We start from the raw sequence: 14025 nt of genomic DNA, 5'->3' as shown, positions 1-14025 counted from the left end.
GACCTTCAAGCTCGTATCGCGCCACTCGGTGGCGCGATATGAGCTTGTAGATCTGCTATTTTTAAATAGCTAAAGCATAACATGATGCTAACACCAAAATGGGTGCCCGTTCAGAATGGGTTAAAGCATGTGGACAGTAATTCTGTTTCATAACTAAACGTTTGCTAAAAGATGGTTCATCACAAGAGCACGCACGCACGCACACACACACACACACACACACACACACACACACACACACACACACACACACACACACACAGACAGATGTGTTCAAAGTCATTTTCCTCACAATCATTTTTGATCAGCCTGTTAGCAGGTTATAATGTTCCCTTCACAAGAACATTCTCTGGTCACATCTGTGGTGTCAGATCTGTCTGTTGGCAGATAAGAAGGATAGGCTTTCCTCCATATCTTCACATCCAAACACCAACAGCACGCTCTATCATATCCACAGCACATAGGATTATATTTCAAAAGGCTGAAATAAGGAGGGAATTACTTTTCTCTATTTTTTTGAGTGGTGCAACCACTCCTACAACCAGGAATGTCCGTGTGTGTCATGTGTGTATCCGTCACGAGCATGAGTGGTGTGCGCATGCGTGAAACTGGAAGGAGAGAAGAATGTGACATGGCTGCCACCTGCTGGACGCAAATCCAACTTGTGACTGTCTAGGTTCATTGATATCCATAGAGAGAGAGAGGCCCTGCCTAACCGCTCCATTACGCAGCTATGTGTGTATGTACAGCATGTCTGTCTCTGTGTATGTCTGTCTCTGTGTCTGTATGTCTCTGTGTCTGTATGTCTCTGTGTCTGTATGTCTCTGTGTCTGTATGTCTCTGTGTCTGTATGTCTCTGTGTCTGTATGTCTCTGTGTCTGTATGTCTCTGTGTCTGTATGTCTCTCTGTCTGTATGTCTCTCTGTCTGTATGTCTGAGCACGGACAGCTGCAACACCTCGCCAATACCGCTGGGTGGCGCTGTTGAGCAGCGTCACACTACGTTAAAACTGTAGCGTGGCCTTGGCGGTTAGGCAAACGGACAGATGGGATAGGAGAGTTGTACTGAACACAGACGTCAGCTATTATTGTTTTAGGAAAGGCTTTGAAGGCTGATGGAACCTTCCATAAAACTCCCTGGCCGATGCTCCATACATCCTTACCTAGACACTTCTCCCTCCAGGCTCGCAAAATGTATGTGTTACAGTACATCTCTACATTGTTCTCTTTGCACTCCATCTATTTATGCTGTTGTTTCTTGACTAGGGTTCAGTTCACTCTTACATTGCTTACTCTGATTTTGCACTTGTGAAGTCACTCTGGATGAGCATCTGCTAAATGCCTAAATGTTACTGTCCATATGGCAGCCATTTTGCTCTTCTATCGTACTTGGAGGGGTGGGAGCTAGGGAGCTATAACACGAGAGAAATCTGGCCACTATGTGAATATAGTCAGTATAGCACACTACAGTGGAATATAGCATTAGTAGATCATGCGGCATGCCTGTGATTCATTAGAACCATACCAGCTGGTGTTTAGCACTGTCACAGGCCATAGTGAGTCAGGCTACAGTACAATGTCGGTACAGGTCAGGGGAGCCTGGGGCCTCTGATGCCACGCTGACTCAGTTATTATTTTGATCATTAGCTCAGTGGGCCTGTGGCAGACAGGGTCCTTAAATTAGGGCCTGACCAGGAGTATCATGTATGCATAAACAACATGCTCAAAAGTGCATTCATTCACAAATGCAATGTGCATTTATTGTGTACAGTGTACACAATAAATGTGTGCTCTCTTTCTCTCTCTCTCTCCCCCTCTCACTCACTCTTCTTCCCACACACACACACACACACACACACACACACACACACACACCCACACCCACACACACCACATCACTCACATGCACACACACACACACACACACACACACACACACACCCACACACACACACACACACACACACACACACACACACACACACACACACACACACACACACACACACACACACACACACACACACACACACACACACACACACACACACACACCACATCACTCACATGCACACACAAGCTTGCGAGGCCATTATGTTGTCACTAACAGAAGTGAGTGCTCATGTGAGAGTCATGTGACCTGTGGTCAGAGGAAGTCACGGCAGGCCATGTGACTGTGTGTGCGGACATGGATCGGAGGCACTGGACGGAGCTTCTGTGTGAGAATACATAGCACCAATCACCAGGCGCCCTGACTCACTGTCCGTTATTGGTGTGTTGATGCGATCCAGTCTGAGCGTCATAGTCAAGTCACGCGTTACAGTGTTTCTACGGCATATTGGTACAGTATGTTCTTCACAAAAGTACACTAGAATGGAGCGCATAGAGCTGTGTAATGTCGCTTTTCTACCTCATCGTGTCGGCTCCGCCCTTCCCATGCAGCCACGCATTCCCAACTCGCGACAACCGGTCGATTTCACACTCGGCAAGCGTATCGGCGAGGTCCCAAAGGGAGTCAAGCGTATCGGCGAGGTCCCAAAGGGAGTCATTGTTGGCCGAGTGGGAAGTGGGTCGGTCGGATCAGCGGTTGTCCAGAGGTTCTGGACGGGGTGAGGCTGAGGATGGGCCAGCTAATTTAGTACACGTACTTGTTTTAATGACCATGGAGGACAGTGTTATTATGTTATTGGCAGACATTCTATGCACTGACTGCAAACAATACGAACGGCTAATAACACAGTAAACGTTCACTTACATGGATAGGCAATAAAATTGTCCGGCGGTGGTTAGAAATTGTGTTTTAATCCCACCAGACCAGGATGAAGTGACTGACTTCTGTGAAATAAGATGCATTCGTTTAACCCATTCTGGACGGGAACCCCTTTTGGTGTTTTAACTAAGCATTATGTTATACTTTAGCTATTGAAAAATAGCAGATCTACAAGCTCATACGAGCTTGTAGGTCTGCTATTTTTGAAAAAAGCATAAAAATGCGGCACAGGTAAATGGCCCCAGAAAGCCTAACCCATTCTGACCTGAGATCAGATTCATACGAGGTTTCCACTGGACACACACTGGTCTGATTAACCCATTCTGACCTGAGATCAGATTCTAGAAATGTCAGTCGCTCTTCGATTTTTTAAAAATAGCAGGCCTACAAGCTCGTATCGCGCCACTCGGTGGCGCGATATGAGCTTGTAGATCTGCTATTTTTCTATAGCTAAAGCATAACATGATGGGTGCCCGTTCAGAATGGGCTAAATAGCAACATAAGGCTACTGTTTCAAAGGATACATAATATTAGAGCACTTGAATTCACGAATCCTCCATCAAATTCAGCAGGGGGTGAGACAGAAACGGCTGTTTTACATTTCCATCGTTTGGACTGATTGAACATTGAAAGTATTTGTGGCAAATATATATACATCAGCAATAATGTTACAAATGGAAAAGATGAATGATGATAATTTGCATAGAAATATTACTAGAGAGACAAAGAGAGTCCATACCCTGGATCTGATCACTACTGATTTTATACCACCCACTTCTTTAAAATGTCAGTCATTCCAAGTATCATCCTTTACCCAAGTGACTCATCACATTCATTCCATTCCTCCCTGCGGTGGTTTTTGTTAATGGCTCTCTTATTATATTCAGACACTTTACTCCCATAGTGCAGTAATTCTCAACCTTTTTAATTTCAAGAACCCCCAGTTTGATAGTTTTACAGATGTCCATTTGACAAGATGTTTATGCCTCTGGGAAAGCCGTAGCCAGAGGCATAATGTTTCTATAGGGTGTCTGTCCGTGAAGACATTTCCACTTGGACTGGATGATTAAAAGTAGGCATTCAAAAGGTGAAATGTCAAGGTCACTGTGACCTCACAAAACATTTTCATTAAATTACTTCAAAAGCTTCATTCCCTTTTTTTTGCTTCTTTGTTTTTTGCTGTATCTTACAGCACTTTAAGCTGCATTTTCATTACATACTATATCAATCAATCAACCTGAATGTAATTCTTGGGAAACACTGAGGTTACTTGAGACCTTCTTTTCCAGTGGTGTCGACATTACAAGTTTGGAGAAAACACACTAGTAGGCCATAAATGGCCAACTAGTGCGCAAGCAGAGCGCGCAACGTTTGAAATGTATAATTTTTAGATGTAACTATTTGCTACCTACTGTACCTACTTTATGCATATAAACACCTACAGTAGTATTATTAAGTATGATTCAAGTTTCTATCTATATAAGTTTGGGTGAAGAGCTAGTCATACATATACACACCACGTACTCTGGTCCCAGCAGATCAGGCACAACTTGCTATTTTATTTTTACTGATTATGTATATAGTATACGTATGACTAGCTCTAAATGATGACGTAAGAGATATGGTCATTTGTGGTCGTTTGGTCCCAGCAAAGCAGGCATATACTATATATAGGCATATACTATATATAGTATATATAGTATATAGGCATATACTATATACGTATACATATATACTATATAGAGTGTGTAGTTGTAAGTTGATTAGCAGTATACTGTGGTTACTTTGCGCCAAAAACCGTGACAGCTGTCCCACCATTTGATGTTTATGCAAGAAAACAGCAAATCTGTGCCTGGTTTGCTGGGACCAAACGACCACAAATGACCATATTTCTTACGTCATCATTAAGAGCTAGTCATACATATACACACCACGTACTCTGGTCCCAGCAGATCAGGCACAATTTGCTATTTTATTTTTACTGATTATGTATATAGTATACGTATGACTAGCTGTAAATGATGACGTTAGAAATATATATAGTATATATATAGTATATAGGCATATACTATATACGTATACTATATAGAGTGTGTAGTTGTAAGTTGATTAGCGGTATACTGTGGTTACTTTGCGCCAAAAACTGTGACAGCTGTCCCGCCATTTGATGTTTATGCAAGAAAACAGCAAATCTGTGCCTGGTTTGCTGGGACCAAACGGCCACAAATGACCATATTTCTTACGTCATCATTAAGAGCTAGTCATACATATACACACCACGTACTCTGGTCCCAGCAGATCAGGCACAATTTGCTATTTTATTTTTACTGATTATGTATATAGTATACGTATGACTAGCTCTAAATGATGACGTAAGAAATATATATAGTATATATATAGTATATAGGCATATACTATATACGTATACATATATACTCTATACTCTATACTGTATAAAGTGTGTAGTTGTAAGTTGATTAGCGGTATACTGTGGTTACTTTGCGCCAAAAACCGTGACAGCTGTCCCGTCATTTGATGTTTATGCAAGAAAACAGCAAATCTGTGCCTGGTTTGCTGGGACCAAATGACCACAAATGACCATATTTCTTACGTCATCATTAAGAGCTAGTCATACATATACACACCACGTACTCTGGTCCCAGCAGATCAGGCACAATTTGCTATTTTATTTTTACTGATTATGTATATAGTATACGTATGACTAGCTCTAAATGATGACGTAAGAAATATGGTCATTTGTGGTCGTTTGGTCCCAGCAAAACAGGCACAGATTTGATGTTTTTCTGCATAAACATCGAATGGCGGGACAGCTGTCACGGCGGAAGAGACCGGGCGAAAACATTACTTGCGCGCTCTGCTTGCGCAAGTAATTATATTACATAATTTATCAACATCAGTACAGTTGAAACAAGTAGAGAGAGTATACAAATGGAACGGGTCCATTTGGTTCCATTTGTACTGTACACTCTCTGCATTACAGACCTGTAAAGTTCCATATGGTTACTAATAACTAACTATCAGTCGTTAAGCTAGGCACCGCCTGTAAGCACCCCAGGGGCCTTTGGGGGGCCCAGGGGCCTCCACATTGAGAAGTGCTTTACCCAAACTCCACTTAGTCTTAATTCCAACCCTCCATGCTGTGCTCGACTCTGTGCTAATTGCTGTCTTATTCCTTTCTCCCCTACAGTGCATGATGGAAATACACCTACCCTAAAAATCCCCCAAATATGTGCATTTAGCAATGGCTCGTGTTGCAGGAGTCCATCTCATCTATCCAAGCCGATACTGCTGTGGCTAAAACGAAACACAAAAAACTACCCGCTTCAACCATATTTTAGGACGGATGTCTTCAGAAAACGTGGTACAATTCAGTATCACCAACTGAAAGACTTATCCCCACCTCCTCCACCCTCTTTCTTTCCCTCTACTGTGATTATCAGCATGCACATTATCTCTCTCATGCGCAGGCACGCACACACACACTTACATTATATTGAGGAGAGTGACTTAACTCGCGCTGTTTCTCATTAAATGTCAAAAACTTTCATTCCACACTTAATGCAGGGGTACGGACATTAAAATGCATACAGAATTAGGCTGTTTACTTGGACTCTAATGAAATGAGGCTAAGGCGGTCCCGTCTAATTAATATGGCTGCTGGCAGAGCTCACAACAACCAATTCAACAGGATCTCACAGGAACCCCTCGGTGCTCTCCGAAAAGTCAGACTGATGCTACAGTATAGGATTGCTCAGCTTTACTCATCATTGACTAATTATCCACACGTTGGTCATTTGAGTGAAATGGCTGCGGTGTGAATATGGTCCAGAGTGGAGAGTGTCTGCGGTCACCTAAAGCAGAGGTTCCCAACCACTACTTGTACCATTCGTGGTACGAGAGACCCCCTCTGGTGGTACACAAAACAAGAGAAAAAAAGACAAAAGAGCGCCCCTATAGTGAGGGGTGTCACACATCAAAAATAGCAGATCAGATATGAGAAACATCAACACTAGGAGCTCTTTCTGTACACAAAGTACATACTGCCTTCATAACTGCTGAAGCCTCTTTTAGACTCTGTGAAATGCAGCAGTGTAGGCAGCAGTGGCCGGGAATCGGAAAGGTTTCCGGTTTGATCCCCGGCTCCCCCTCGGTTAGTGTCGGAGCATCCCTGAGCAAGACACCGAACCTGTAACGGCTCCCGGTGCGCAGGTTGGTCCCTTGCATGGTTTCGGTGTATAATTGCGCGTGTTAATGGGTGAATGTAGTGCACTTTGTAAAGCGCTTTGGAGAAGGGTGCTTCATAAATGCACCATTTACCATTTCATTAAACAATTTGAATCGATAATGAACTGTCTCGCAATTCCTCTTCCTTCTCTTTTCTTTGTTTCCCACTTATTTGTGCATCTTTCCTTTGTTTCCCTCTTTGCCTTCTTTTCTGTATTTCCACACCCTCTGTTATTGGAATCTTGATGAAGTGCATCACCTGGCCTTGTCTGTCATCATGTGCTGAACTCGAGTTTTAGTACCAGCCAGCTGCTTGCATGAAAAGGCAGATATATTTACATAATATATAAGATGGATGGCTGTAGCTGAGTGGGTAGATAGGTTGTCTGGTAATCAGAAGGTCCCCCCAGTCCTCCCACCCAGACCAAGACACTTAACCCTAACTGCTTCCTGGGTGCTGTACTAATAGTGCCCACTGCACTGCTCTAAATGGATTGAATGCCTCACACAAATTTGCCTCGCACTAAATCTCATTCTACACTTTCTGCACATTGCAATTTTATAGATGAGCTGTTTTCACAATTTGTGAATTTTTTGAGCAGTGCTCCTGATTGGATAGAATTTGGACTTGAAATGCAGTTTCTGTTTACTAAAGACGGGGAGATCACACCGTTACTGAATAATACTCATTTTGACAAAATAAAATGACTTGCTTGCACCTTTGATACATCTGTGTGAATCTGAATCAGAGTAATCGTTTTTCAATAAAACATTATTTTCTCTGGATGTTTAGTTTGCAGCAATTGAAATGGCGCGGTTCGATCTGTCAAATTGACATAATATGGTCCACCAGGGACAAATTAGCCATTGGGCCAGTGGGGCCGTGGCCCAGGGGCCCTTGGCTCTCAGGGGCCCTTCGGAGAAATTGGACCGCGCAGCACTAGGTTTGACGCCCTGAAAAGGGCTCCTGGGGCCCTTCATTGGCCATTGATTTAGTTAAATTTAGGTCAAAGACATGATAAAAACACGGAAAAACACAAAATGTTGCGCTATGGGGGCCCTGCAAAAATGACCGGCCCAGGGGCCCTCATGGGGGTTAATCCGTCCCTGTGGTCCACGAGACAGATGTACTTTATATCACAATGCATGTCAGAAGGACACACGTCATCAGCCCAGTAGCACTAGCACTTCAGTTCCCTAGACTTCATCACAGTGACTTCGATGTGTGTACAAAATGAGTGCAATTACCACCACAAAGCCAAGCTTTGCTGGGTTCTGGGCTCTCTCCTTCTGCAAATGACTTTCCCTCTTTGAAATCAGAGACCATGAAGTCTCAGTGGCGAAGGATTGACTGTAGGAGTGTACTTTCATCCCACTCTGAAACTGTTCCCTTTGGCCCGGACAAAAAGCAGCGCAGTTCAGGTTAATGAGCAGACACAAAAGGGGGCTCCCACAAACACAGGAACAATGCGCACGCGCGCGCACACACACACGCACACACACACACTCCTGTAAAATGCTAAGAAGCAGAGTATTGAAGTAAATGCCGCTCTGACCTCGGCTCAACCACACACATATTAAAGTTAGTGGTTGAACTTATTGAACAGAAACAAAATGCTGCGGCCCTCAGTGCTGGTGATAGGAGAGGCGTCATGAATGCTTGATACTGTAATTGCTGGAGGGAGGATTCTTAAGCCTATACTCTGTGCAGTGAATTTGGTCGGTGAATCTTCGAGTTTGAACACACCGACTCTACGCTACAAGCTTGCTTTGGGAGATGTTTTCGCCACACCTCTAACTCCTCTTAGAACAGTGAACGAGTTCTCAGACGCTCACGGGTTTCATCATCAACAAACTGCATTAATGATGTTCCAAAAAAGACAGTTTGGATTTTCACCAACCAGAAACCATGGGTTAACGTACTGTAGGTCAGGTCCATAGCCCTAATATCCTTGCTGTAATGTCTCGGCTTCCTGCCCTCGCATGAAATGCAGACCAGCCTCTCCTCTGTAGTGGAAAATAAAAAATAATGTTTTCTCTACTCTACTCTAATACAGAGACGGGTTGTGTCACATTACAAAGCCTATATTCCTTAGTGGACGCACTCTGAGCCCCCCACCACACGTATAAAGTTGACTTTTTGGCCAGAAAGGGATTTTTTTTCCACTGGAAGAAAAATACTTTTATTTACTCCACTGCGCCCTCTACCGAAAACCTCATAGACAAGATTTTTCCTTCTGGTTAACGGAGAGCTTTGTGCTGCTCTTCATGCACAGAATGCTTCCTTCACATCCGTAAAACTGGGTAGTTCCTTCGTGGTGCCTGAGTACCACGAGGAGGGTCAGGAGTGAGTGTACTGATAAACTAAAAGACCGGTTTGAGAGCGGCGACACGAGGAACATTTGGCACAAACAATTTCAGAATTCAGGGGGACTAGCAGTACCAGATGCGTAGAGAGCCCCACTACCTCCCTCCCTGGCTAGTTGAACGAACAATCTATTTTGAGAATGATATCGCTCCAACCAGCCAGAGCCTGCACTATACCTGTGGAGGCCAGCCCTTCTCACCATCTTGGAGGCTGACCCTTCCAAAGAGTGAACATCCGTAAAGCTGCCGGCCAGGTCGTGTCCTCGGAGCATGTGCAGCCCAGCTGGAACAAATGCTTTCGAACTTTCCAGTCTGGCGGAGATAATGACAGTGGCGTACATTGCTTATGGTAGAGCATTACAACAAAACTTGTTTTAAATCCTTATAGTACGTACAGGCTGTGTGTTTGAAATCGGTACATGCATTGTTACAACAGTACATTTTAAATCGAGGGATATAAGCACGTGTCAAAGACAATTAATGCTCGCTGTTTCAACTGTTGTAAATTGTTCATTATTGTAGACTATATAGCGTATTGTGATCCCTTTAAGTCTATAGAGGTACTGTTTTTCACATCAAAACAAACAACAGTCTTCTGTGGGCATCCATGTTGTTCCAACCAAAACCACTGGAATGCTCCCGAGTGCTGAGCTGGGAAGTTGACAAGTTTGCAGATGCCATGAATTCATGATTTTCCAACAGAGCAATAACTTCCCCTGCTAGAGACCTTTCATTTAGGGCCAAGTAGTATATTGAATCCTGCCGTGTGACAGTTATATTTGAATGAACAATAAAATAAATATTCAATATGTCTGTCGGAAAATATCAAAACCATCTCTCCCATCTCATTTCCAAACGGTGATGTCTGATTTCAGTACTGTAAATAGACACACTTAACATTGTTGAATTGTGGACATTCTTTAGGTAACTTGGACTCAAGCTCAGTAGCTGAGTAGGGTCTGATATTTTGCGTGGTGAAAAAAGCAATGGAAAGTGTAATTGCAATATTTCCACTTTTCCAATTTCTCATTACTATGCATCCTAATGCAGAGTAGACACAAAAAGCTGTCGATATTGCAGTTTTGTGCGGTCTAAATGAACATACAGTACTAGTCATAATTCTCGTGTGTGTTTTGTAGTGTTTTGTAGCTGTGATTGTGGTACTGCTTCTGTTGCTCTGTCTCTTATCATTGATATCTTACCTGATATCTTAATCTAAGGGACTAAACTTGATAACATTATAGAGGACTCTGAGATTGAAATATTATGTAGTAGGCTATTCTATAATCGGGAATGATAGCAATCGACGTGTATGCATGTACCTAGGTCATAGCTCAATTGATTTCTTTAAAAGGCTAAACCCTTGCTAGTTGGTGCTATTTACAGACCCCCTGATTAGAATTATATCTATTATTCTTGAGGAATGCTTGGCTGGCAGTGACTGTGCAGACAATACTTATTGGGAACTGGAGCACAGACACGGGCCGGAGAAACGCACCCGTCTTCAAGTTCTTTAATACGTTTTGTAACCTACACGGCCTCACCCAGCTGATTACCCAATGCACAAGAGTGTGTGATTAAACAATATTACACGAGAGGGTGTGCTTTACCGTGATTATTGGCACGACAGTGATGCGGTCAGGAACGAGACGAAGTCGAGTTCCGCAAGCATCACTGAAGTGTTTGCGGGAAGTGAGTTGGAGTTGGTCGGTTGAAAAGAGAAATGTTTAAAGGTCAGCAAGGCCATATATACTGTAGAGTAGTAGCCTGTGGAATCGATTGAGCGGCAGTTTTAAGAATAGAGTGCCAGCGAGGCTGGAGATCTCTCTTTCTGGAGAAATTCAAGGATCTAGTAAAGCATTATTAAACATGAATCTCTCAATCACATGCAGGATTTGTGCAGAGAAGACAGTATGCAAAGGATTATGTTTTTCCCTCTGAGAAAAGATGAAAGGTCTAGCGTGCGCTATAGTGTTTTGAGTTTTCTCTTCTGTCTGTTCCTGACGAAAGGCTGCATTTCTGTGCTCCAGGGCAGAGAGAGAGAGAGAGAGAGAGAGACACAGACAGACAGAGAGAGAAACAGACAGTGAGAGAGAGCTTACAACCGTTCCCCAGAGTGGTCACCAAGGCCCACAGGCCTGCACGGCCCATAAACAGCTGCGTCGTCCTTGTCCCCAACCAAGCGCAGCCACTCAAGTGGCAAAGCAGGGGCCCCAATAATTGTGAAGAATTGAAAGCTAAATATTGGCTTTATCTCCTCAGTAATAAAAGGGCCATGAAATTGATTTAATGCTGCAGCGCTTCTCATGGGTGGCTTCATACAGCCTGCACTCAAAACAATGAGCAGCAGCCATCTATTAATTAACCCACCTAATCCTGCAAAGTTAATCTCTCGCCACAATTTTGCCCGCTGCTAAACTTCCAAGCCAGTGGGTCTGTTGGGGGGGGTGTTGTGACAATGGCAGAGCAGGAAAAGATTCAACACTTACTTACGTACGGAAAGGAGAGAGCAGACTGTTTCGCACAGCGACGACGGGCAGCTGATCTGTGTTCCTGTGAAGACATCAGTAAGAGGGACAGGGATCAGATGAGCAGATGAGGGACGCCACTGCACAACGAACAGGCCGGATAAATGGGGATGACTTTGGTCGTCTGCTTATCATCTGTAAAGTCCCCCCCATCAATATGCCTCTCGAGGTCCTCGGAGCACTTTGTTTGCTTCATTTTGTTGTTGTTGTTGTCTTTTTGCTCTCCACCTGACAATCTCGGCACAATGGAACGTCTCGCACGCCATTCAGTCCCACGCCCACACTAACGTCCACGGAGTTGTGAATTACCTACTTCTCACACGGCTGATTGTGTTTTTTTCCCCGTCTTTGGCCGCAGCTCATCTGACCTAGCCCTCTGGCCTCTACCCCTCCCTCCCTCCCTCCCTCCCTCCCATCAGTCATTGTGTGAACCTTTCCTAGTGGAACAGCGGCATGAGGCTGGCTCAGGAAATAGGTCACACCTTGGTGGTCCTCTCACTTCTTTAGCTTTCAGGAATGACTCCCCGCGTCACTCAGGAATGGTTCTGGACCACTTCTGAATGATCTACACAGGGTCACTGTATGATGGCAAAATAAACGTGTCGTCAGTTAGAAAGAGGGATGTGGAGGGGAATTAACGTTTCGTGGCCATTGGCCAACACCGTGTTCCCTGTGGAGATGATTTTAAAGGACAACTTTAGTTTTTTTTTTTAACCAAGGTTCATGTTTTAGGTTGTTATTAGAGAAACTAAGAGGTGAGTGTTCTTTTTTTTTTTTTTCATTTGCTGCTTTCTTTTGTTTTAGGGATTTTAGCTGTTTTTGACAGGCATTCGAGCATGGGATAAATATGTATTTTTTACAACATTTTATAGCGATTTATTTTTTTAATTATTTACTATAGTCCTACAGACCCAAGGAAATTTCATCTGGCCACAAAATATCACGAGATCTACTGAATGTGTCAAACTGACTGAGCCTGTGACACACAGTGTGGCTTTTCCCCCAGTAGGCTACCTTCACATTCAGTAGATCCTGTGATTTATTTTTAGACGAAAATGGCATCCTTGTGTGTTGATGACAGTGGAATAAACCGCCTTTCAGACTGGAATATAGGCAAGATCAGCATGGACTGATTGTTGTGCTGACATTTGTGAAAATAACAAGGAGCAAATAAATTTGTACTTTTTTTTTTCAGGGCCTTCTTAAAAAATGTTTAAATTAAATTAGCTAAGAGAAACCCTACGAGTGTGCTGTGTGTGTGTGTGTGTGTGTGTGTGTGTGTGTGTGTGGAACAAGCTTCAAATTTGTATTTAAAAAATCACACCCGTGTGAACTGAGTGGTGCAACTCTCCCCTCTCTCTCTCTCTCTCTCATTAGCAGGCAACAGTGCAGCACTATCTCTCTCTCTGTTTCTGGCACAACAGCGCCCCCTACTGGTACTCATAGTCATACTGGTGCTCATAGTCACATTAACACGCACATTAACGCCACATAGGTGAACACGGACATTGCTGTTCCACTCAATAACACGATGGGAACTATATGCACACAAACACATTTCACCCACCTTTTCACTTGTAAAACTGTCGTGTGACAAGCATCGCAGAAAGGGTGGCCTTTCATGACGACGCCAGGCCCAGGAAACAGGGACTGCGACGCTCTATAAGGATGATTGTGATTCTGATACACTGTGTCGCGTTGCGGATCGTCGTGAGCATGGATTTTGTTATTTTCTGAAATTTCCGACTTCCGACTTCCCAGAAAACTCAGGGTTATAGTACTACTTCCTGAGTGCAAATTAGGTTATCTGAAACCAAGCCGCCGGTGTATACGGAAACGAACCCAGAACCCAAGAAATACGTTTCACGGCATAGTACAGTTCTAATATGCGCATCAAAGTGACATTTGGCTGTGTGTGTGTGTGTGTGTGTGTGTGTGTGTGTGTGTGTGTGTGTGTGTGCGTGTGCAGGCTTCCCAGCGACAGCATATGGACCAGGGATGGCGGCAGCAGTGGCAGCAGCGCGAGGCTCAGGTAGGGGGGCCCGTGGAAGAGGCGGCTACGTGGCGTACCCACAGAACGCAGGGCCAGGTAAACGCTCTGCTCACGTTCTGTGTG

The 14025-nt window shown here is 43.9% G+C and overlaps 1 protein-coding gene across 1 annotated transcript in view; it reads left to right on the top strand.

Moving 5' to 3' along the window:
* The window catches only part of LOC310869531 (RNA-binding protein Musashi homolog 2-like), a 295317-nt gene that overhangs the window by 256690 nt on the left and 24602 nt on the right, over positions 1 to 14025 (top strand). Inside the window, 1 exon segment of the mRNA XM_083780315.1 lies at positions 13879 to 13998. Coding sequence (XP_083636441.1) covers positions 13879 to 13998 — 120 coding nt within the window.

This window comes from Protomyctophum parallelum, assembly GCF_964188405.1.
Source record: "Protomyctophum parallelum genome assembly, chromosome: 1".
NCBI classification, from domain to species: Eukaryota; Metazoa; Chordata; class Actinopteri; order Myctophiformes; family Myctophidae; genus Protomyctophum; species Protomyctophum parallelum.
Note: the sequence above shows the minus strand (reverse complement) of the source record. Positions and strands in the feature narration are given on the sequence as shown.